This window comes from Geotrypetes seraphini, chromosome 5 (assembly GCF_902459505.1).
Source record: "Geotrypetes seraphini chromosome 5, aGeoSer1.1, whole genome shotgun sequence".
In the NCBI taxonomy this organism is placed as follows: domain Eukaryota; kingdom Metazoa; phylum Chordata; class Amphibia; order Gymnophiona; family Dermophiidae; genus Geotrypetes; species Geotrypetes seraphini.
Window position 1 is genome coordinate 197,788,810 of NC_047088.1, and position 21,421 is coordinate 197,810,230.

A 21,421-nucleotide genomic window follows, 5' to 3' on the forward strand; every position below is an offset into this window, starting at 1 on the left:
GTGTGAATGTGTTGTGCACTTAACATAACACACACACAGCAGCTATGCCCCCTCTAAAAAGAAAATACAATCTGCAGCTAGCCGCCGTTCTCTTCCTCCTCTGCCGAGATGATGGTGGCTTCAGAGCTGTGATCAGCTGAGAGCTGGCAGAAGGGAGAGTGGCGGCTTGCAGCTGAGCTGATTCACGGCTTCCCCTGCTGGCTCCAGAGCCATGATCAGCTAATCAGGGCTTCCCCTGCCAGCTTCTAGTAACATAGTAAATGACCAGCAGATAAAGACCTGAACAGTCCATCCAGTTTGCCCATAAGTTACACCCATTAAAAAATACATGATTAAATTAACTTGTCTCTTCTTTGATATTTCTGGGCCATAGACTGTAAAGAGCATCAGTGAATGCATATCCCTACTGTGATGGTAGCCCATCCTGACCAAGGATGGTGGAGCAGAGAGTTCTTGCTGCCATTTGATCATTAGAGCCAGGTGTAGCAGAGACCACTGCAGGAGAAATGAGGAAAAACTTTAAAAAAAAAAGTTTGAGTTTTTAAGTTCTCTCAAGTTTTTTTTTAAATTTTCTTCTTTAATTAGATCCTCACCCCCTTAAAAAAAAAAAAAAAAAAAAAAAAAATTAATTTTGAGAGAACTTAAAAACTCAAACACATTTGTAAAAGAGTTTTTCCTCATTTCTCCTGCAATGGTCTCTGCTACATCTGGCTCCAATGATCAAATAGCATCAAGAGCTCTCTGCTCCGCCATCCTTGGTCAGGATGGACTATCATCATAGTAGGGATGTGCTTTCACTTGCTTCACTTATGTGCAGTAGCTTTTTAGGTACATAAATTCAAATGTACAGAACTGCCCTTTCTGTAAAGAAGGTGTCTACATTTAGATGCCTAATATATGTGAATATCATCTTATACATATGTACAAGTATAGATATGCACATATGTCAAATAGCAAATGGCAGTAGACCGGGGTGGTACTTGGAGAGACCCCCCAGGAAAGAGACTTGGGAAAACTGGTCGACAAGTCGATGAAGCCGTCCGCGCAATGTGCTGCAGCGGCAAAAAGTGCAAACAGAATGCTAGGAATGATTAAGAAGGGGATCACGAATAGATCAGAGAAGGTTGTTATGCCACTATATCAGGCCATGGTACGCCCTCACTTGGAATACTGCAACCAGCACTGGTTGCTGTACATGAAGAAGGACACAGTACTAGTGCTGCCCGAATCATGATTCGAATCGGTTCACCAATTCGAATAGATCTAAAACCCCCCAAAATCGGCTTCCCGATTCATCTGACCCTCACCCCCTAAAGCAGGAGCAGCAGCGCTGCTCTTGCGGCCGGCCGCTGCCGCACCTGCTGTAGAGGGGAAGAGGGAGAGTCAGTCGGCTTCCCCCCCCTCCCTGGCGTCCGGTTCCCCCCTGGCCTCCCCGAAGGACTGCGCTCCCCCCCCCCCGGGAAGGCCTCCATGTTCCCCCTGGCCTCCCCGCACCGTTTACCTCATGGCTGCAGTCTGCAGGGAAGATCGCGGTTACAGCGTCTTTGTAAACTTGCTTTTGAGCTGTTTCCTCCGCCTTGATCCTGCCTCTGATGACAGAGGAGGGGCGGTACTGCAGCAGAGGATAGAGTTAGATACTGGAAGGGGTGAGGGAAAGAGGTGGCTAGCTATAAGTAGACACAGTGAAAGAGGGAAATTGAGGACTGAATAATAAAAAAAGAATTGACGTCGGAAAGAAGACTTCTTGTCGGCGATTAGCAGCAGCAGCGGAGAGGTAAGACTGCAGCGGCACAGACCAGGGGAAAGGAAGGAGAAAGGCTTTTTTTTTTTTTTTTTCCGCGGCAGGGAGGGAAGGATGTAGGCAGGCAAGCTGGCTGGCTTTAGGGAGGTAGTGAGATAGGCTGGCTGGCTTTGGGGGTGGACAAAATCTGGAAGGCAGTAGGGGGGACATAAGAAGGGGGCACTGGGGGCACTATGGACACGGGATGGGGGCACTAAGAACATGGGAAGGAAGGAGGGAGGGAGGGAATAGAAAGGGACAATTGTTGAGCCTGAGTGCAGAAAGAAAGAAGTGAAAGAAAGGATACACAGTCAATTAATAGATGTCCCCTTTTGATGAAAAAAATAAATGGTCACTTTACCTCTGACTTACTTTCTCTGCAGCAGAGTCGGCAGCCGCGCTGAGGTGCAGGAAGGTCCCACGATGACTCGTCTGCCGGCTCTGCTCCGGAAGAAGTAAGTTACATCGGAGGGGGTGGACCCGGCAGACGCAGTCATTGCGGGACTTTGCCGTAACTCCCTGTGTCTGCCGGGTCCACCCCCTTTGGGCTTTGTGATTGCCTACCTTTAGAAACATTTTTCAACTTTTTTTTAAAACCTTTTAAAGGGGGGGCGATAATATGCTTATGATTAGTTTTACAAACTAAAGGGTATGAGTACTATTAGTGCTAGCTTTGTGACTGCATACCAGTTAGAGAAAAATATCTCTATTAACCTTATTTGCTGCATGTGACTGATTTTATATCTGCATATTTATTAGAAGGCTGGTTTAAAGTTTTAAACCCCAGAGGTTGTATGCTTTTTTTTTTAACCCTCTGGCTTTAAGAAGCCTTTGTAAACTTGTGAATTCTATTGACTAAAGGGAGTGTATGCATGAATACTGCTAGTGACCAGTTTTGTGACTGCACACCTGTTAGAGAAAAACCTTTACTGCTTGTGACTAGTTTTATAATCGCACACTTATTAGAAGCCTGATTTACAAAATCTTATATTATTATTATTTTTTTTGTTTCAACAGTTTTATAGTCCCTGAACCAACTCATCAGGGCGAAACTTAACTAAGTTGGGCTTTGTGTTTTTTACTCCTCCAGCAACTGTTGTTTATTTAAGGTGTTGGATAAGAACATAAGAAAATAAGAATTGCCGCTGCTGGGTCAGACCAGTGGTCCATTGTGACCAGCAGTCCATTCACGCGGCGAACCTTAGGTCAAAGACTAGTACCCTAACTGAGAATAGCCTTACCTGCGTATGTTCCGGTTCAGCAGGAACTTGTCTAACTGTCTTGAATCCCTGGAGGGTGTTTTCCCCTATAACAGCCTCCGGAAGAGCGTTCCAATTTTCTACCACTCTCTGGATGAAGAACTTCCTTACGTTTGTACGGAATCTATCCCCTTTTAACTTTAGAGAGTGCCCTCTTGTTCTCTCTACCTTGGAGAGGGTGAACAACCTGTCTTTATCTACTAAGTCTATTCCTTTCATTATCTTGAATATTTTGATCATGTCCCCTCTCAGTCTCCTCTGCTCAAGGGAGAAGAGGCCCAATTTCTCTAACCTCTCGCTGTATGGCAACTCCTCCAGCCCCTTAACCATTTTAGTAACTCTTCTCTGGACCCTTTCGAGTAATACTGTGTAGTGCTGCCTGATTCAGGAAAAAAAATTCCGATTCGATTCAGCCTATTGAATTGGTTTTTCGGTTTGATTTGATTTTCCTGCCCAATTGGGTGTTTTTTTTTTTTTTCAAACATCCTGGTGGGTTTATTTTATAGCCTCTTCACCCACTTTGCCTTTTCCTAACCACACTGGTGCTGTGGTGTAAACAAAATAAACAAACAAAAAAGACTTTTCCTCTCTCTCTTAAATCCTAGCTCACGTTTGCGGTCTAACACCAGCTCTGGCAGGATACACGTTTCAAATCTGGCATATTGTAATCAGAAAATAAAATTAGTTTTTCTACCTTTTGTTGTCTGGTCATTATTCATATCTTGTTGGTCCCAGTCTCTGGTTGTCTAATGATAACTTGCTTGCCAGGATCTCCTTCTTTCTCCGTTCTAACCATCCATCTGCCATCTCTGTCCTCCCCTTCCCTCCCCAGGAGGTCTGGCATCTTTCCTTTTTTTTTGTCTCCCTCCACAGATCCACCTTTTCTTAACTACCCTTTCATCCAGCATCTCCCCCTCCTTCCCCACCACCCCAGGGTTCATCATCTCTCCCTTTCTTTTCCCAACTACCCTCCTATCCAGAATCTCTATCCCCCCTTCCACACCATCCCTTGTGTCCAACTTCTCTCCCTTTCTGTTCCTTCCAGTGGCGTACCTAGCATATGTGACATCCGGGGCGCATCATTTTTTGACACCCCCCATCTGAATGAAAACATGATTTTTAGTAACAATCCACACGTCACACATGAGTACCTAGGAAAAGGCAGCATCTTACATACTGCAATGAGCAGTACAACATCAATATACCCATTGTAAAACTAAACAAGCCAGACTAGTACAGATCAATTCTGCAGTCAATCCTAACAAAAAAACATGTCTTTCGAACACTCAGAACACAGAAAACACCTTCGCCTAGTATGGAATATGTAACCACAAACTAACCCCTCCATCTTTTACAAAATTGTAGGTGTGGATTTTAGCTACGGAGGTAACAGCTCTGACACTCATAGAATTCTGAGCATCAGAGCTGATACCACCACAGCTGGCACTAAAAAACGCTCCACAGTTTTGTAAAAGGGGGGATAAAATAGAAATACATAGACAAAGGTTAAATTGAACCAGCAAGAAGCTGGACTCTGCATACAATGCTCCACAGAAACAGTGACACATGTCTCCTAAAGCAATAAATAAATAGAAAATTTTTTTATACCTTTGTCTTCTGTGGTTTCTGCTTTCCTCATCTTCTTGTAACTCTCTTCCTTCCATCCACTGTCTGCTGTCTCTCTTCCCTTATATGGCATCTTCCCTCCTTCTATGCCCCTTCCAAAAACTGTATGCCTCCCCCTTCCATCTCTCCTTTCACCCCCATTGGTCTGGCATCTCTCTCCTCTCCTTCCCTCTGCAATCTCTTTCCCTTTTTTACCTCATTTTCCTTTTCAATTTTTCTGCATCTGTTTAGATTACGTTCTTACTACCCTCTCATCAGTGTCCATTTTTACTGTCTACCTAAAGCTTGCCACCTCTTTCCCTCACCCCTCCAGTGTTTCCCTAACTCAATCCCTTTCTCCCCATCAGGTGCCCTCCTTTTATTTATCCCCTCCTTCCATCATGTACCCTCTTTCTCCAACCCTTCCATTTAGTACCTTCTCCTCTCTCTGTCCACTTCCATCCAGCGTCTGCTCCCCTCTTTCTCTCCTCCCATTTCCTTCTTGCATTTGCTCCCTTATCTCTCCCATCTGCACTTCCATCCAGCATAGGCTCCCCACTACCATCCAATGTCTGCCCTTTCTCTCTCCATACACCCCTCTTCAATCAGCATCTTCCCCCTTTCTTTCCCTCCAATATCCTTCCCCCTTATGTCTCTCCCCTTTCTCTGTACATCAATTCCATCAGCACCTCCCTTCCATACCACCCTGCCCCCTTTCTTTCCCTCCACCACTCTTCCATTCCAGCAGCCTTGCTCCTTTCTCTCCCTTCATGCAGCAAGGTCCCGTAAAGACTGTAGCTGCCGGCTGCCAGTCCACCCCACTCCGATGTACTTGCTCTGGAGTGGACTCAGCAGCCGCATGCTGGAAGGTCCCGCGATGACTCGTCTGCTGGCTCTGCTCCGGAAGAAGTAAGTTACCTTCATCCTATGCTCCCTCATTCTAGAGCTTCCTTTCATTTGAAAGAAACTCACTTCTTGGGCATTTGTCACATAGATATTTAAACTTTTCTATCATATCTTCCTCTCCCACATTTCATCTACATATCAAGATCTTTGAGTCTTTCCCCGTACGCCTTATGACATAGACCTTCCTCTGGACTAACTCCATCTTGTTGATATCTTTTTGAAGGTTCGATCTCCAGAATTCAATATTCTAAATGAGATTTCATTAGTGTCTTATACAGAGGCATTATCACCTCCTCTTTCCCACTGGCCATTTCTCTCTCTGTTCACCCAAACATCCTTCTAGCATCTGTTTAAGAACATAAGCAATGCCTCTGCTGGGTCAGACCTGAGGTCCATCGTGCCCAGCAGTCCGCTCACGTGGCGCCCAACAGGTCCAGGACCTGTGCAGTAATCCTCTATCTATACCCCTCTATCCCCTTTTACAGCAGGAAATTGTTCAATCCTTTCTTGAACTCCAGTACCGTACTCTGCCCTATTACGCTCTCCGGAAGTGCATTCCAGGTGTCTTATATTCTGCCTATACCATATCAAGTTTCAAGTTTATTAGGTTTTTATATACTACCTATCAAGGTTATCTAAGTGGTTTTACAATCAGGTATTCAAGCATTTTTCCCTATCTGTCCTGGTGGGCTCACAATCTATCTAGTTCTATGTAAATTAAAAGATTTAAAAGAACCACGCATCCTCTGAGAAGAACATCAGAATTACATGACTAAAATACTATTAGACATTCAAAAAGTTTTTAAAAATAGCATCCTTTTGAAGTAAATAATTCTGAAGTTTCCTAATTTTGATACAGAAGTGCATTCCAAGCCACAGATGCCAAGTATGGAAACCTCCTTGAGAACATTCTTTTGAAATGAATGCCTTTGGAATCTGGGAAATGCAGTAATAAAAGTATCACATAAAATTCTGGACCTGCTGCTCTTTGAAAAACAAATCCAGTTTACCATATATCATACATGATCACACCTGATTCTCGGTCCACTTTCGTGCATAAAGGTTCTTTACTCCCTAAACTTTACTGTTCCATTGGGATTTTGCAGCCCAAATGCATGATCCTGCATTTTTTTAGCATTAAATCTTAGCTGCCAAATTCCAGACCATTCTTCAAGCTTCGACAGGTCCTTCCTCATGTTATCTACACCATCAGGGGTGTCTATCCTATAAGCATCTGAAAAAAAAATGGCAACCCTTACTAGACAACCCTTCAGCGATATTGGTTTCAAAAATGTTAACAGAACCTTGTGGAACATCACTGGTAGCATACTTTTCCTCGGAATGCACTCCATTTACCACTCCCCTCTGTTGCCTTTCACTCAACAAGTTCCTAACCCAGTCAGTTACTTTAAGGCCTATACCAAGGGCACTTAGTTTATTTATTTATCATTGATAGAGCATAGTTTGAGCATGGGCTTACATGTGGGTGGAGTGCAAAGTTATGAGCATAACTTACAGAGAACTACAAGTTCACATGCGTATCTCTGAAATATAGGTGCCCATACTTGTCTCAATCTTACGGTTGGTATAAATGCTCTTGCCTGAACTATATGCATGTATTTCACTTTACACCATTATTCCTTAAAAGAAAATAGGATCCTAACAGACACACAGTTATAGAATTGCAATCATAATAGCAAAAAATGAAATTAATGAAGAAAGCAAACCAAAACAAATACTTTTGCCCACGCACACTGTGACACAGAAGCAGCAAAAGCCATGTTATTTTTCTTCTCTTCCTTCTGGCTTTCAGGTTGTCTCAGCACTATATCCAAACCCAGCTGAAAACTCTCTTTCTAAAATGTACCGTATTTTCGCGGATATAACGCGCACCCGTGTAAAACGCGCACACGGGTATAGCGCGCAGAAATCACGATGATATGTACAAAAACTTTTGTATACCGCGCTCACGGGTATACCGCGCATGATGCCCGACGCTCCTTTCGCCCGCCCTGACTTTCCGTGCGCTGTCCCGACTCTCCGTTCACCCCCCCTGACTTCCGTGCACTGCCCTGACTTTCCGTGCTGTCCCGACTCTCCGTTCACCCCCCCTGACTTTCCGTGCACTGTCCCCCCTTGAAGTCCTGTCCCCCCTTGAAGGTCTGTCCCCATCCTGAAAGCCTGATGCCCCCCCCCCGACGTCCGATACATCCCCCCCCCCCGGCAGGACCACTCGCACCCTCACCCCGAAGGACCGCCGACTCCCCAACAATATCGGGCCAGGAGGGAGCCCAAACCCTCCTGGCCACGGCGACCCCCTAACCCCACCCCGCACTACATTACGGGCAGGAGGGATCCCAGGCCCTCCTGCCCTCGACGCAAACCCCCTCCCCCCAACGACCGCCCCCCCCCAAGAACCTCTGCCCGTCCCCCAGCCGACCCGCGACCCCCCTGGCCGACCCCCACGACCCCCCCACCCCCCTTCCCCGTACCTTTGGTAGTTGGCCGGACAGACGGGAGCCAAACCCGCCTGTCCGGCAGGCAGCCAACGAAGGAATGAGGCCGGATTGGCCCATCCGTCCTAAAGCTCCGCCTACTGGTGGGGCCTAAGGCGCGTGGGCCAATCAGAATAGGCCCTGGAGCCTTAGGTCCCACCTGGGGGCGCGGCCTGAGGCACATGGGCCCAACCCGACCATGTGTCTCAGGCCGCGCCCCCAGGTGGGACCTAAGGCTCCAGGGCCTATTCTGATTGGCCCACGCGCCTTAGGCCCCACCAGTAGGCGGAGCTTTAGGACGGATGGGCCAATCCGGCCTCATTCCTTCGTTGGCTGCCTGCCGGACAGGCGGGTTTGGCTCCCGTCTGTCCGGCCAACTACTAAAGGTACGGGGAAGGGGGGTGGGGGGGTCGTGGGGGTCGGCCAGGGGGGTCGCGGGTCGGCTGGGGGGGCGGTCGGAGGTTCTTGGGGGGGGGGGCGGTCGTTGGGGGGGGAGGGGGGTTTGTGTCGAGGGCAGGAGGGCCTGGGATCCCTCCTGCCCGTAATGTAGTGCGGGGTGGGGTTAGGGGGTCGCCGTGGCCAGGAGGGTTTGGGCTCCCTTCTGGCCCGATATTGTCGGGAAGTCGGCGGTCCTTCGGGGTGGGGGTGCGAGTGGTCCTGCCGGGGGGGGATGTATCGGACGTCGGGGAGTCGGCCGGGCAAGAGGGCTTGTGCTCCCTCTTGCTCCGATCATGGATGCGGGTGCGGGTGGGAGCGCGTGCGAGCGGTCGTTCGGGGTGGGGGTGCGAGCGGTCCTGCTGGGGGGGTGAATCGGGCGTCGGGCGGGGTGGGAACTATGTTTAAAAACTTTTGTATACCGCGCTCAGGCATATAACGCGCGAGGGGTATGCGCGGTAGGTAAAAACGCGTATAACGCGCGCGTTATATCCGCGAAAATACGGTAGTTTATTCTTTTCTCATTCTACAGCCCTGTGAGCATAAGAACAGCCATACTGGATCAGACCTATGGTCCATCTGACCCAGTATCCTGCTTCTAACAATGGCCAATCCAGGTTACAAATATTTGGCAGAATCTCAGATATTAGGAAAATGTCATGCTACTGATCCCCCAAGACATTCAATGGTTTCCCAGATGTCTGTCTTAATTGCAGACTATGGATTTTTCCTCTAGGAAATTATTCAAACCTTTTTTAAACTCAGATATAGTAATCACTATAACCAGATCCTCTGGCAACGCGAGTTCCAGAGCATAACTATTTTGAGTGAAAATTTGTTCCTCCTGTTCATTTTAAAAACCAATTTAGTGTTTGTATTTAAGGATGCGCTAGTGTAACAGTTTGCTACTTTTGCATAGTGTGAAACTTTGATTTTGATTTCTTTTTTTGTAGTGGACCAGTGTGTGCGCTGGTGCAATTCCCAGAAGTGCAAGTTAACAGAGGAAGAGCAGCTGCTGCAGCGTGGAGACATTCAGCTGGCCAGACATGTATTGCTCTGTTTACTTCTCATTGTGGGTCTGTTTGCTGTAAGTCATGTTCTTACCCTTTATTAAAGTATTTGCTTTCCCACCTCTTCCACCCTCTTCTCAACAATTTTTCTCCTTGGCTAGTTGAAGTCAAAATGAGAATCTTCCTTCAAAACTAAACCTCTTGTTGATTTTATCAGCAAGGCCTGATAGGAGCTGTAGCTAGCCAGCCTCTTCCATTGAACCATTGAACTTAAGCTGTGGCTACTATTTTTTTTAATTTCTTTAATTTATTTTTCAAAGAAGCACATGGCATTATTGAGCATTTCTTTACAGTAGAATCTATTATCTGGTACCCATAGGGATTGGTGGATGCTGGATAACTGTTTTTCTGGTTGCTTGAGAGTGCTGTATTAGAAACCTTGTCTCAATTTCTCCCCCACCCCAAAACACCAGCGCGCAGCGATCCTGAGCCGCCGCCCCCCCCCCCCAGCCCTGAAGCAGTAGAAGCAGGTAGTGGTCCTGAGCGTGAACATCCTCCCTCCCTTACCCAAATCGGTAGCCAATCAGCAGGAGGCAGCGCTCAAAACAGGCTGCTCGCAGTCATCCCCAGCAGGGCCTTTCTTCTGACACGATGTAGTGGCTCAAAAAAACCACAATTCAGCCCCAGATATTTTACAGCACATTTATATGGATAAGCTAGAATAATAATAATAATAACAGTTTATATACCGCAGGACTGTGAAGTTCTATGCAGTTTACAATGATCAAAAGGTATTACAGATTGAGTGGAATAAACATAGTTCAGAGTTAGTGAATAACAGTTCTAAAGATCATTTGTTGAGGACTAAGATTGTATAGGTCAGTTACCTAAGTACTTCAGGAACAGATGTGTTAGGCGTTTCCTGAATTCCCTATAAGTAGTAGGCACAAGCAGTTTTTCCAGATCTTTACTACATAATGCTGTTTGATGTGAGAAGAGATGTTGGTGATGACTTTTAAATTTACAGACTCTAGCTGGTGGAGAAACAAAGTTTGGATGTGAGCTTCTCCTAAGTCTGTTGGTTGTGAAAGAGAAAAGGTCTGTTATATATTTAGGGGCTAAGCAGTAAAGTACCTTGAAGCAAAAACAACCAAACTTGAATTTCACACGTGCCTCCATCGGCAGCCAGTGTAGAAGTCGATAGGAAGGTGTTACATGATCAAACTTTTGCAGTCCACAAAGTAGCCCAACCGCTGCATTTTGTACCAGTTGCAATCGCCGCATATTCTTCTGGGAGAGTGCCAAGTAGGCAATGTTACAATAGTCAAGTTGACTCAGTATAAGGGATTGTACCAGAATTCTAAATGATGGAACATCAAAGTAAGCTTTAATGGACCGAAGCTTCCAAAGGGTGAGAAAGATCTTTCTAATCAAGGAGTCTACCTGGTCTTTCATGGTCAGACTCTGGTCCAGTGTTACTCCCAATACCTTCATAGTGGGTTGAATGGGATAACTAAGGTTATTGATGCACATTGATGCTTTAGTGTCAAGTAGGTGTGGCGATGCTATAAAAAATTGTTTTATCCCAGGACAAGCAGGCAGCATATTCTTGACTGATGGGTGACGGCACCGACGGAGCCCCAGTACAGACAATTTTAGAGTGATTGCACTCTAAGAACTTTAGAAAGTTCTAGCTAGGCCGCACCGCGCGTGCGCGAGTGCCTTCCCGCCCGACAGAGGCGCGCGGTCCCCAGTTTCTTCGTTTCCGCGGAGCTAAGAAGACGCGTGTTTCCAACGGCTGTTGGACTCTCTTTTTCGCCTTCCCGCTCGCGTAATTTTTCTCATGAATTTATTCACTTTTTCTTCTTTTGTTATTTTCCTTAAAAAAACAAAACAAAAACAAAAGTCTATTTTTCGACTTTTTTCAGTCGGCCCCAGCGGGGCCTGTGGCACCATTGAAGCCTCGGGCTTCGATTTTGCTACTGCCGTTTTTCCCTTCATGCCCCCTTCTCCGGGTTTTAAGAAGTGTCAGCGGTGTGCACGCCCTATTTCTTTATCCGACCCGCACAAGTGGTGCCTTCAGTGTTTGGGTCCGGACCATAGGGCAGAAACGTGCACCCGCTGTAGTTCTCTTCAAAAGAGAACTTTGAAGAACCGCCAAATTCAACAGCGGATTCTTTTCGGTACCGCTATGGAAGTTCCACCGGCGTCGACTCCAGCGACTTCCTCCAAATCGGCACCGGTGGTTTCGACACCGCAAGAGGTCTCTTCGGTGTCGCACCCTTCAGGTAAGCCGGCTAAGAAGCCATCCCCTTCTGTTCTCGGCCCGCCAGTCGAACAAGCAGTGAGCCAAGTCCTGCAGACTGCGCGCCAGCCCCGCAAACGCTCCGCTCCCATAGAAGTCACTGCCTCTTCATCGGCATCGACTTCGCCTGAGCGTTGAGCGACACCGCAGGTACCAAGCAAGAAAATAGCGGTACCGGTGCCATTGGGACCGTCTCTGGATGAGCGTATAGCATCCATCCTTCAGGTCCAGCTTAAGGAGCAATTACAACACCTGCTCCCGGCTCTGCTAACTCCGAACCTTCCGGTGTCGGTATCCACTGAGCCTGCGGTACCGATAGTCGACCAGCCTATGTTATCGGCATCGACGTTATCGGCACCGCTTAAATCTGCCTCTTCTATTTCTATGCCTGTCTTATCGGCGGAGCCAAAGTCTCTTCGACGTACGGCTCACTCGGCCTCTGATCCGGTACCGCTTACCGACGCCCGTCCCGTTTTACAGTCACCGGGTACGGTGTCGATGCGTTCAGGCAAATCGGTACGCAAAACCAGGCGTACCGAATCCTCTACCCCTTTGTCTCAGGGCCGTCTCCCATCGGTACGGGACCCTGATTTATGGGATGACTCTGATGATCCCCTCGGTACCGAGGAGGATTTTTCATCGGATGAGGCTGACCCATCGGTGCAGGATCCTACTAGTAAGCCAGAGCACTCTTCCTTCACCAAATTTCTTAGGGAAATGTCAGACACCCTTTCTCTTCCCTTGGAATCTGATTCTAAGAAGTCAAAAGCATTCTTGGAGGCTTTGGACTTTGAACAACCTCCCAAAGAATTTTTAAAGTTACCCCTTCATGATATATTAAGGGAATCTTTTTATAAAAATTTGGAAACTCCTCTCACAATTCCAGGAGCTCCAAGGAAGTTAGAATCACTTTATAAAGTTATTCCTATCCCAGGGTTTGACAAACCTCAGCTTCCACATGAATCTTTGCTGGTGGAGTCAACCCTCAAGAAATCGGCAGGCTCTAGTGTTTATGCCTCTGTCCCTCCTGGCAGAGAAGGCAAGGCCATGGATAAATTTGGTAAACGACTTTACCAAAATACTATGTTGGCCAACCGTTCAGGTAACTATGCGTTTCACTTTTCCTTTTACCTGAAACATCTTACCCAGCAGATGGCCACTTTTCAGAAATATATTCCTGACCGCAAGCTTTCTGCTTTTCAACAATGCACTGCCAGTCTCTTGCAACTCAGGAAGTTTATGGTCCGTTCCATCTATGACACTTTTGAACTGACCTCTCGAGCTACTGCTATGGCTGTAGCGATGAGACGATTGGCGTGGCTTTGCGTCTCAGACCTTGATGTGAACCACCAGGACCGCCTTGCCAATGCTCCCTGCCTGGGTGATGAGCTGTTTGGTGAATCTCTGGATACCACCACTCAGAAGCTTTCTGCTCATGAGACGAGGTGGGATACTTTATTGAAAAACAAAAAGAAACCTCCTCCTCCTCGTCCTTTCAGGCAGCAGATGTCCTATCAGAGGCGTTTTTCTGCTCGGCCAATTCAGCCTTATCCTCCTCAGCCTCGGAGGCAAAGGCAGCAACAACAACAACAGGCTCGTCAACAACAGCCGCCTGCCATGAAGCCTGTTGCTCAGCCTAAACCGACTCAGCCCTTTTGACTCGCTTCTCCAGGGCATTGCCAGTCTTCCTCCCTCATGTCCTCTTCCGCAACCTATAGGAGGTCGACTAAACATCTTTCTAACTCGATGGGAAGTGATCACCACCGACCAGTGGGTGCTCTCTATCATAGCCCACGGCTACTCCCTCAATTTTCAGATTCCTCCGCCGTTAGGCATGCCAAAAGAGTCTGCTTCCAACAAGTCTCAGTCCCTCTTTCTAGCTCAAGAGGTTCAATCCCTCCTTCTTCTCAATGCCATCGAAGAAGTTCCTCAAGATCAGAGAGGTCAGGGATTTTACTCCCGGTACTTTCTAGTTCCCAAAAAGACCGGAGACCTCAGACCTATATTAGATCTCAGAGATCTCAACAAATGCTTGGTCAAGGAGAAGTTCAAAATGCTCTCTCTTGCCACCCTCTACCCTCTCATCTCTCAGGGCGACTGGCTATGGTCCCTCGATCTGAAAGAGGCTTACACACATATTCCTATCCATCTGGCGTCTAGGCAATATCTACGCTTTCTCATCAATCAAAACCATTATCAGTACAAGGTGCTACCCTTCGGTCTGGCCTCCTCTCCCAGGGTATTCACCAAGTGCCTGATTGTAGTAGCGGCCTATCTCCGCTCTCACAATTTTCAGGTTTTCCCTTAGTTGGACGACTGGTTGATCAAGGCTCATTCTCCTCAGGTGGTTCTGCTGGCCACCAACCAGACCATTCACTTCCTTCGACTGTTGGGTTTCGAAATCAATCTACCCAAGTCGCACCTCATTCCAACCCAGCGACTTCAATTCATTGGAGCCATTCTGGACACTGTTCTGATGCGGGCATTTCTTCCATCCAACCGCCTTCAGACCATCCTTCATCTCTGTCGACAGGTGTTTCAACAGATTACCATTTCTGCGAATCACATGATGGTGCTATTGGGGCACATGGCCCAGGCGACGGATCCTTGTTCGCAACACATATCTGTGACCTCGTCTCTTCGACAGTCACTTCTTTGGTGGTTGACATCTTCAAATCTATCCAGAGGTCTGCTGTTCCATCTACCTCCGCATCAACTAGTCATCACCACAGATTCCTCCCCCTACGCCTGGGGAGCTCACTTGAACGAGTTCCGAACTCAGGGGTTTTGGACTGCCCAGGAAAAGAAACACCACATCAATTTCCTGGAACTCCGAGCGATGTTTTATGCCCTCAAGGCGTTTCAACATCTTCTCTTTCCTCAAGTACTACTCATTTGCACAGACAATCAAGTTGCAATGTACTACATCAACAAACAGGGAGGAACGGGCTCTCGCCTGTTGTGTCAGGAAGCCCAACGGATTTGGTCTTGGGCGACAGCTCGTCACTTATTCCTGAAGGCTGTCTACATTCAAGAGGAACAGAATTCCTTAGTGGACAATCTCAGCAGAATTCTCCAACCTCACGAATGGATTCTCGATCCCTCGACTCTTCAGTCCATTTTCGCTCAATGGGGCACTCCTCAAGTGGACCTTTTTGCAGCTCCCCTCAACCATCAGCTGCCCCTGTTTTGCTCCAGACTCTACTCTCCTCACCGTCTGGCGCCCGATGCATTTCTCCTGGATTGGACCAGTCTCTTCCTATATGCATTTCCCCCTCTACCGCTCATGCTGCGGACATTGTTCAAGCTCAAGAGGGAACGAGCCACCATGATTCTCATCGCTCCACGGTGGCCCAGGCAACATTGGTTCTCCCTTCTACTTCAACTCAGTTCCAGGGAACCCATACCTCTTCCACTGTTTCCTTCTCTGCTTACTCAGCATCAACAGTCCCTTCTGCATCCCAACCTGCAGTCTCTGCACCTGACAGCTTGGTTTCTCTCGGGCTGACTTCGGCTCATTCTCTCCTTTCTCAGCCTGTCCGTTCTATCATTGATGCTTCCAGGAAACCGGCCACTCTTCAGTGTTATCAACAGAAGTGGTCTCGGTTTTCTTCCTGGTGCCTCTTACATCACCATAATCCCATGTCTCTAGTAGTGGGACTGGTGTTGGACTATCTTCTTTCCTTGTCTGACTCTGGCCTTAAATCTACTTCTATCAGAGTTCATCTTAGTGCCATTGCTGCTTTTCATGAGCCGGTTCATGGAACACCCCTCTCGGCTCATCCTTTAGTTTCTAGATTTATGAGGGGCCTTTTCAATGTGAAACCACCTCTCAAGCTCCCTCCTGTGGTTTGGGATCTCAATGTGGTTCTTTCCGCTTTAATGAAGCCTCCTTTTGAACCTTTGGCCACAGCACATTTCAAATTTCTCACTGGGAAAGTGGTCTTCCTCATAGCTCTCACTTCTGCCAGGAGGGTCAGTGAGTTGCATGCACTAGTGGCTGATCCACCTTTCACTATTTTTCACCATGATAAGGTGGTTCTACGTACACATCCAAAGTTTGTCCCTAAGGTTGTGTCTGACTTTCATCTTAATCAGTCCATCGTCCTACCTGTTTTTTTTCCAAAGCCTCATTCTCATCCAGGTGAACAGGCTTTGCATACCTTGGACTGTAAACGTGCTCTGACTTACTATCTTGAACGCACCAAACCTCACAGATCATCTCCTCAACTGTTTTTGTCATTTGATCCTAACAAGTTGGATCATCCTGTATCTAAACGCACCCTATCCAATTGGCTTGCTGCTTGCGTTTCATTTTGTTATGCTCAGTCGGGCCTGACACTGGAAGGTTCTGTCACGGGCCACAAGGTTAGAGCTATGGCAGCGTCTGTAGCTTTCCTCCGTTCAACTTCCATTGAGGAAATCTGCAAGGCTGCTACTTGGTCCTCAGTTCATACTTTCACATCGCATTATTGTCTGGATGCATTCTCCAGACGGGATGGACACTTCAGCCAATCTGTTTTACAAAATTTGTTTTCTTAATGGCCAACCTTCCCTCCATCCCTCTTTTTGTTAGCTTGGAGGTCACCCATCAGTCAAGAATATGCTGCCTGCTTGTCCTGGGATAAAGCACAGTTACTTACCGTAACAGGTGTTATCCAGGGACAGCAGGCAGATATTCTTGCGTCCCACCCACCTCCCCGGGTTGGCTTCTTAGCTGGCTTATCTTAACTGGGGACCGCGCGCCTCTGTCGGGCGGGAAGGCACTCGCGCACGCGCGGTGCGGCCTAGCTAGAACTTTCTAAAGTTCTTAGAGTGCAATCACTCTAAAATTGTCCGTACCGGGGCTCCATCGGTGCCGTCACCCATCAGTCAAGAATATCTGCCTGCTGTCCCTGGATAACACCTGTTACGGTAAGTAACTGTGCTTTCTCTGAGTTTAGCTTTAGTCTGAAATCAGTCATCCATTGCTCCATCCGATTTAGTACTTCTGTTGCTTTGGGGGTGACTTCTGAGATAGAGGTAGTGAATGGGATAATTATCGTGAAGTCATCAGTGTAGCTGAATAGTTTTATCCCCAGCTGGGACAATTGCGCACCCAATGAGGACATGTAAACATTGAAGAACAGAGGGGATAATGGTGACTCCTGTGGCACGCCAGATGAATTGCTCCATGTATCAGAGAGATCGTAATTAAAACGGACTTGGTAGGTGCGGGATATAAGGAAACCTCGAAACCAGTTTAATACCTCTCTGATTCCAATTGCATCTAGGCATTGTATCAGTTTCCCATGGTCCACCAAGTCAAAGACAGAGCTCATGTCAAATTGCATGATCAGGGCATTGAGACCCTTACTAAACAAGTAGCGTAAATTATCCAGGATAGCCACAATTACTGTCTCAGTGCTAAACAGAGGCCTAAAACCAGATTGAGTTTCGTGCAAAAGAGAGAACTGGTCAAGATATTCTATCAATTGGGTGTGTACCAATCCTTCCATGATTTTTACAATGAATGGAATGGATACTATTGGTCTATAGTTGATTACTGATGTTGATGATTCTTTGCGTTTTTTTGAATTGGGGTTATTATGATATGACCATTATTAGTGGGGAATTTTCCATTGGTTAGATTATTGGTTAAATAATTTATCAAAAATAGTTTAAAGTCTAATGGAGCTGCTTTCATAATTTCTGGGGGACATGAGTCCAGGACACAGTATGATTTAGAGTATTTGTTATATAACTTGATGTAGTTCTTCCATTCTAAATTGTGGAAGGAACTCCAAATCATGTCTGCTGGTATTTCATTTCCATGTATATCAGTTGATTGATGTTCGTGTGTGACAACTGTAGAGTGGTTATTTCTTAGGTTTTTAATTTTTGAATCGAAATGTGCTAAATCATTTGCTGAGGGTAGCTTGATATTATGCATGGGTTGAGTGTGGCGTGTGGTGTCAAATAAATTTGTAACTATGTTGAACAGTTCTTTTGTATTAGCTCCTTTTGAGCTAGTGTTAGATTAGTTAATTTTGGATGAGTAAAATGTTTTACGTTTTTCTTTTATCTGTTTGTAGAGTTTTATGTTGGATCTCCAGTTGTTTCGGTCTGTCAGTTTTCCTGTTTTTTTCCAGATTCTTTCTAATCGTCTTACTGATTGTTTCATTGTTAGGAATTTGATGTCAAACCATTTGTTGTATTTATTTGAGCGGCTTTTACTATTTTGTTTAGGGGCAATTTTATCTAAAATGGATGTGCTAGTTTTCATCCAGTGATCATAGAAATCAACTCCCTCTATCTTCGCTTGTAGATCATATTGTGACCAATATTCCTCTGGATTGATATGGCCCCTTGTAAGGTATTCTCTTTTTGTCCATGGATGAGTCTTAGATTTTAACTGAGTCCAGGTTAGATTGAAATAATAAGTGAAATGGTCAGACCAGATATCGTGACACCAAGTACCGTCTTAAAGAGAGATGGAAGGGTCTAAGATCTCTTTTGTGGACATCGCTACCACATCTAAATGATGGCCTTTTTCATGTGTTTGTGTGTGTAAAGGGAGATTGTAATTAAGTAGAGATAGAAAGTTTTTAAAGTCTTTCGCTTCTGGATTGTCTACTTCATCTAAATGTAGATTTATGTCTCCTGCAATTAAATTATGTGATGAAGTGATTGAGTTATGTAGGACAGATTCGCAAAAGTCCTCTTTAGCTTTTGACTAGCTTTTTGGCGGAACATAGAATAATATACAAGAAAGGGAATCTTCTAGTTCCTTCCTGCTAATATTACAGGCTAGTATTTCTAAATGATTGGTCATTTTGGAATCCAATAGTTCTACTACAAATCCTTCCTTAGAAACAATTGCTAATCATCCCCCTTTTCTTTCATCACAATTTAGCATGTGAATTTTAAAATTATCTGGTAGGAGGTCATTTATTATTGGGTCATCTTCAAACAATAGCCACGTTTCCGTTAGGAAAAGACAGGCTATTTGCTTGGTTTTGATCCAATCTTTAATTAAAAATGCTTTATTCCTGACAGATCTGGTGTTAAGATATGCACAGGGAACGGCAGTGGATGTGATAGGTTTGGTGGATGTAGTGGTTCTGATGGGTTTTATTTCCCTTATCCTTTATTTTTTTGGGGGGTACGTTGATGTCTGCCGTTGCTTGAGATTACATTAATATGGTTTGCTCTGCCTTCTTGTTGGTTAATTATTAGCCTGATGGGTAGGTCAGGATAATGGATTGAGTGTAGTTGTAGATAGTGACTTAACATCCTTAATGTTGTTGCATATTAAATAGATTAGATAAAACAGTAGAAAATTCATGCTTGCAGATTAGAATGACTCCTTCTTGTCCTAGTGGCTATTTGATGTTTCTGTTACTCCCAATTTCTAGGTTAATTAATTAGCAGTAAGTCAGATAGCACTAGATCAGATACAATGTCATCAGTTAAGTTAACAGTTAAATTAATAGTTAAATTATCAGTAAATCAGATAGCACTAAATTGGATTCAGTAGCAGGTAAATTAACAGTTAAGTTAATAGTTAAATTAGCAGTAAATCAGGTGGCACTAAATCGGATTCAGTGGTAGCAGAATAAAAGTTAAGTGCACCATAGGTTGTCCCATAGTGTGAATGCAAGTTAAAATAAGGAGAACCAAAGTCGGGCACAGCTCCTTTCAGGTTCGCGGTTTCGCTCGTTCAGTTTTAGCGCTGCTAGGGATGTCGGGAGGCGGAGTTCGTCTCCCACACCGTCCCGACCAAGATCCCTGCAACGGAGAGGTCGATTGAGGCATTAGGGGCAGCTCCTGATGGCAGAAGAAAGGAGACTGCAAAAGCTCAGTTTCCTCTCGTAAAGCCAAAAATAATTTCCTTCTATCTTTTGACCGTAAAATAATTGTGAATTATAAAAGAACTGTTTGAGAGCCAGATTAAGATCCAGATTAAGATCACTTTCAAAAACAAATGACACAAGGAGTATAGCGCTATCAGAGATTTCAGATAATGAATCCTCCCACACTTCTGATAAATCCTGCAGCATGGTTTCTTTCACTTGAGTCCGAATTAAACTTCTTGAAGAAATAGGCAAATAACACTCCTTATTAATGAAGGAATATGGGAAGAGAAAAAGTTAAAAACTTCAACAGGTATGTTTTTATAGTGTTTTTTTAAAATAAGTGCTTTTATTGTAATTTTCAAAAAATTGCGATAATACAGAAAAACAAAGCAGGGAAATCAAATATCTTACCCTACTAAACAAGTGACCACAATCTTCTATCCCACCCTTCCCAATCTTCTATCCTCCCCCCCCCCCCCCCGAGGTCTGACACAAGCTATATAATATACTAGGAACCAGAGCAAAGTCCAAATGCTAAAAGCCTAACCATCATTTATTTCCCCACGCTACAATCAGTATATATGTCCCACACTTTGTGATATGTTGGCAAAGCATTATGTCTCATTGCAGTCAGTTTAGACATGATTTAGACTCAATCAGGGCACTTAGACTCAATCAGGGCACTGGTCTTTGACCTAAGGGCTGCCGCGTGAGCAGACTGCTGGGCATGATGGACCGCTGGTCTGACCCAGCAGCAGCAATTCTTATGTTCTTAATCAATTTACCACACAAAACTGTTAGCTTTAGTAGCAAATGTTGTTTCCATCTTGCAGCCATAGCCATACGTGCTGCCATAGAAATGTAGGCCATCAGTTTTTGCTCTGATCTATTACAACTTGGAAGTGGAGCAGGCAGCTTGCCCTGTATCGGTAGCATGAAATATTGCTACTCCTTGGGTTTTGGCCAGGTACTAGTGACCTGGATTGGCCACCGTGAGAACAGGTTACTGGGCTTCATGGACTATTGGTCTGACCCAGTAAGGCTGTTCTTATGTAATGTCCATGAATAATTCGCACCATCAATTGACCCATCATGTGCCAATATAGTTTAATAAGAGAGCAATGCCACCACATATGCATAAAATCTCTTCTTTGACCGCATTGTCGCCAGCAGAGATCTGTGTCTGATTTTTGAGAATCTCCTGAACTTGGAGGGTGTATTATACCATTGATAATACATCTTATACCCATTTTCCACCACAGTATAAGAAACAGGTAGTTCAAATAAATGCTTATAATACTTCTGCCAGGTCCCTTCTGTGCAAGAAACTCCCATCTCTCTCTCTCCCAGGCAGTCTTATGTGGATTCAAGGGGGCCTATCGTACCATCAAAGCCTTATTAATCCTAGAAATGCCTCCCCAACCTACCCCAGAATGTAGTGGGGTTTTGGTTTGTTTGTTTTTTTTGGGGGGGAGGGTTTCAAGAGCTGTCTCTCCCAGGCTTAACTCCCAAAAGGCTTTCTTATATTTAATTAAAAAAAAAAAAAAGTATGAAGCTAGGTATAATTATAGGCGTCCTGAGCAATAAGGCCATATTCCTCCTAAAGAAGATTGAAAGAGCACACCTTCTGTTCCACCCAAAGCTGTCGCAGTGTGTGCAGCCCTGCCCGGACCCAAGTACCCCTAATAGGTTCCTACCTGCCCACTATGAATCTCTGAGTAACATAAGGTGTATGGAGAAAAACAATGCAATCAGGGAACATCAGCTTATGAAGTGTGTACCAGTTAT

The 21,421-nt window shown here is 45.5% G+C and overlaps 1 protein-coding gene across 4 annotated transcripts in view; it reads left to right on the forward strand.

Annotated features, from left to right (window-relative positions):
- GPR155 (G protein-coupled receptor 155) overlaps positions 1-21,421 on the forward strand; it is a 112,088-nt gene that overhangs the window by 59,330 nt on the left and 31,337 nt on the right. For all 4 annotated transcript variants that reach the window (XM_033946196.1, XM_033946199.1, XM_033946197.1 and 1 more), the window contains exon 12: positions 9,434-9,567. In XM_033946196.1, the coding sequence (XP_033802087.1) occupies positions 9,434-9,567 (134 nt within the window). The remainder of the gene's footprint in view (positions 1-9,433; positions 9,568-21,421) is intronic.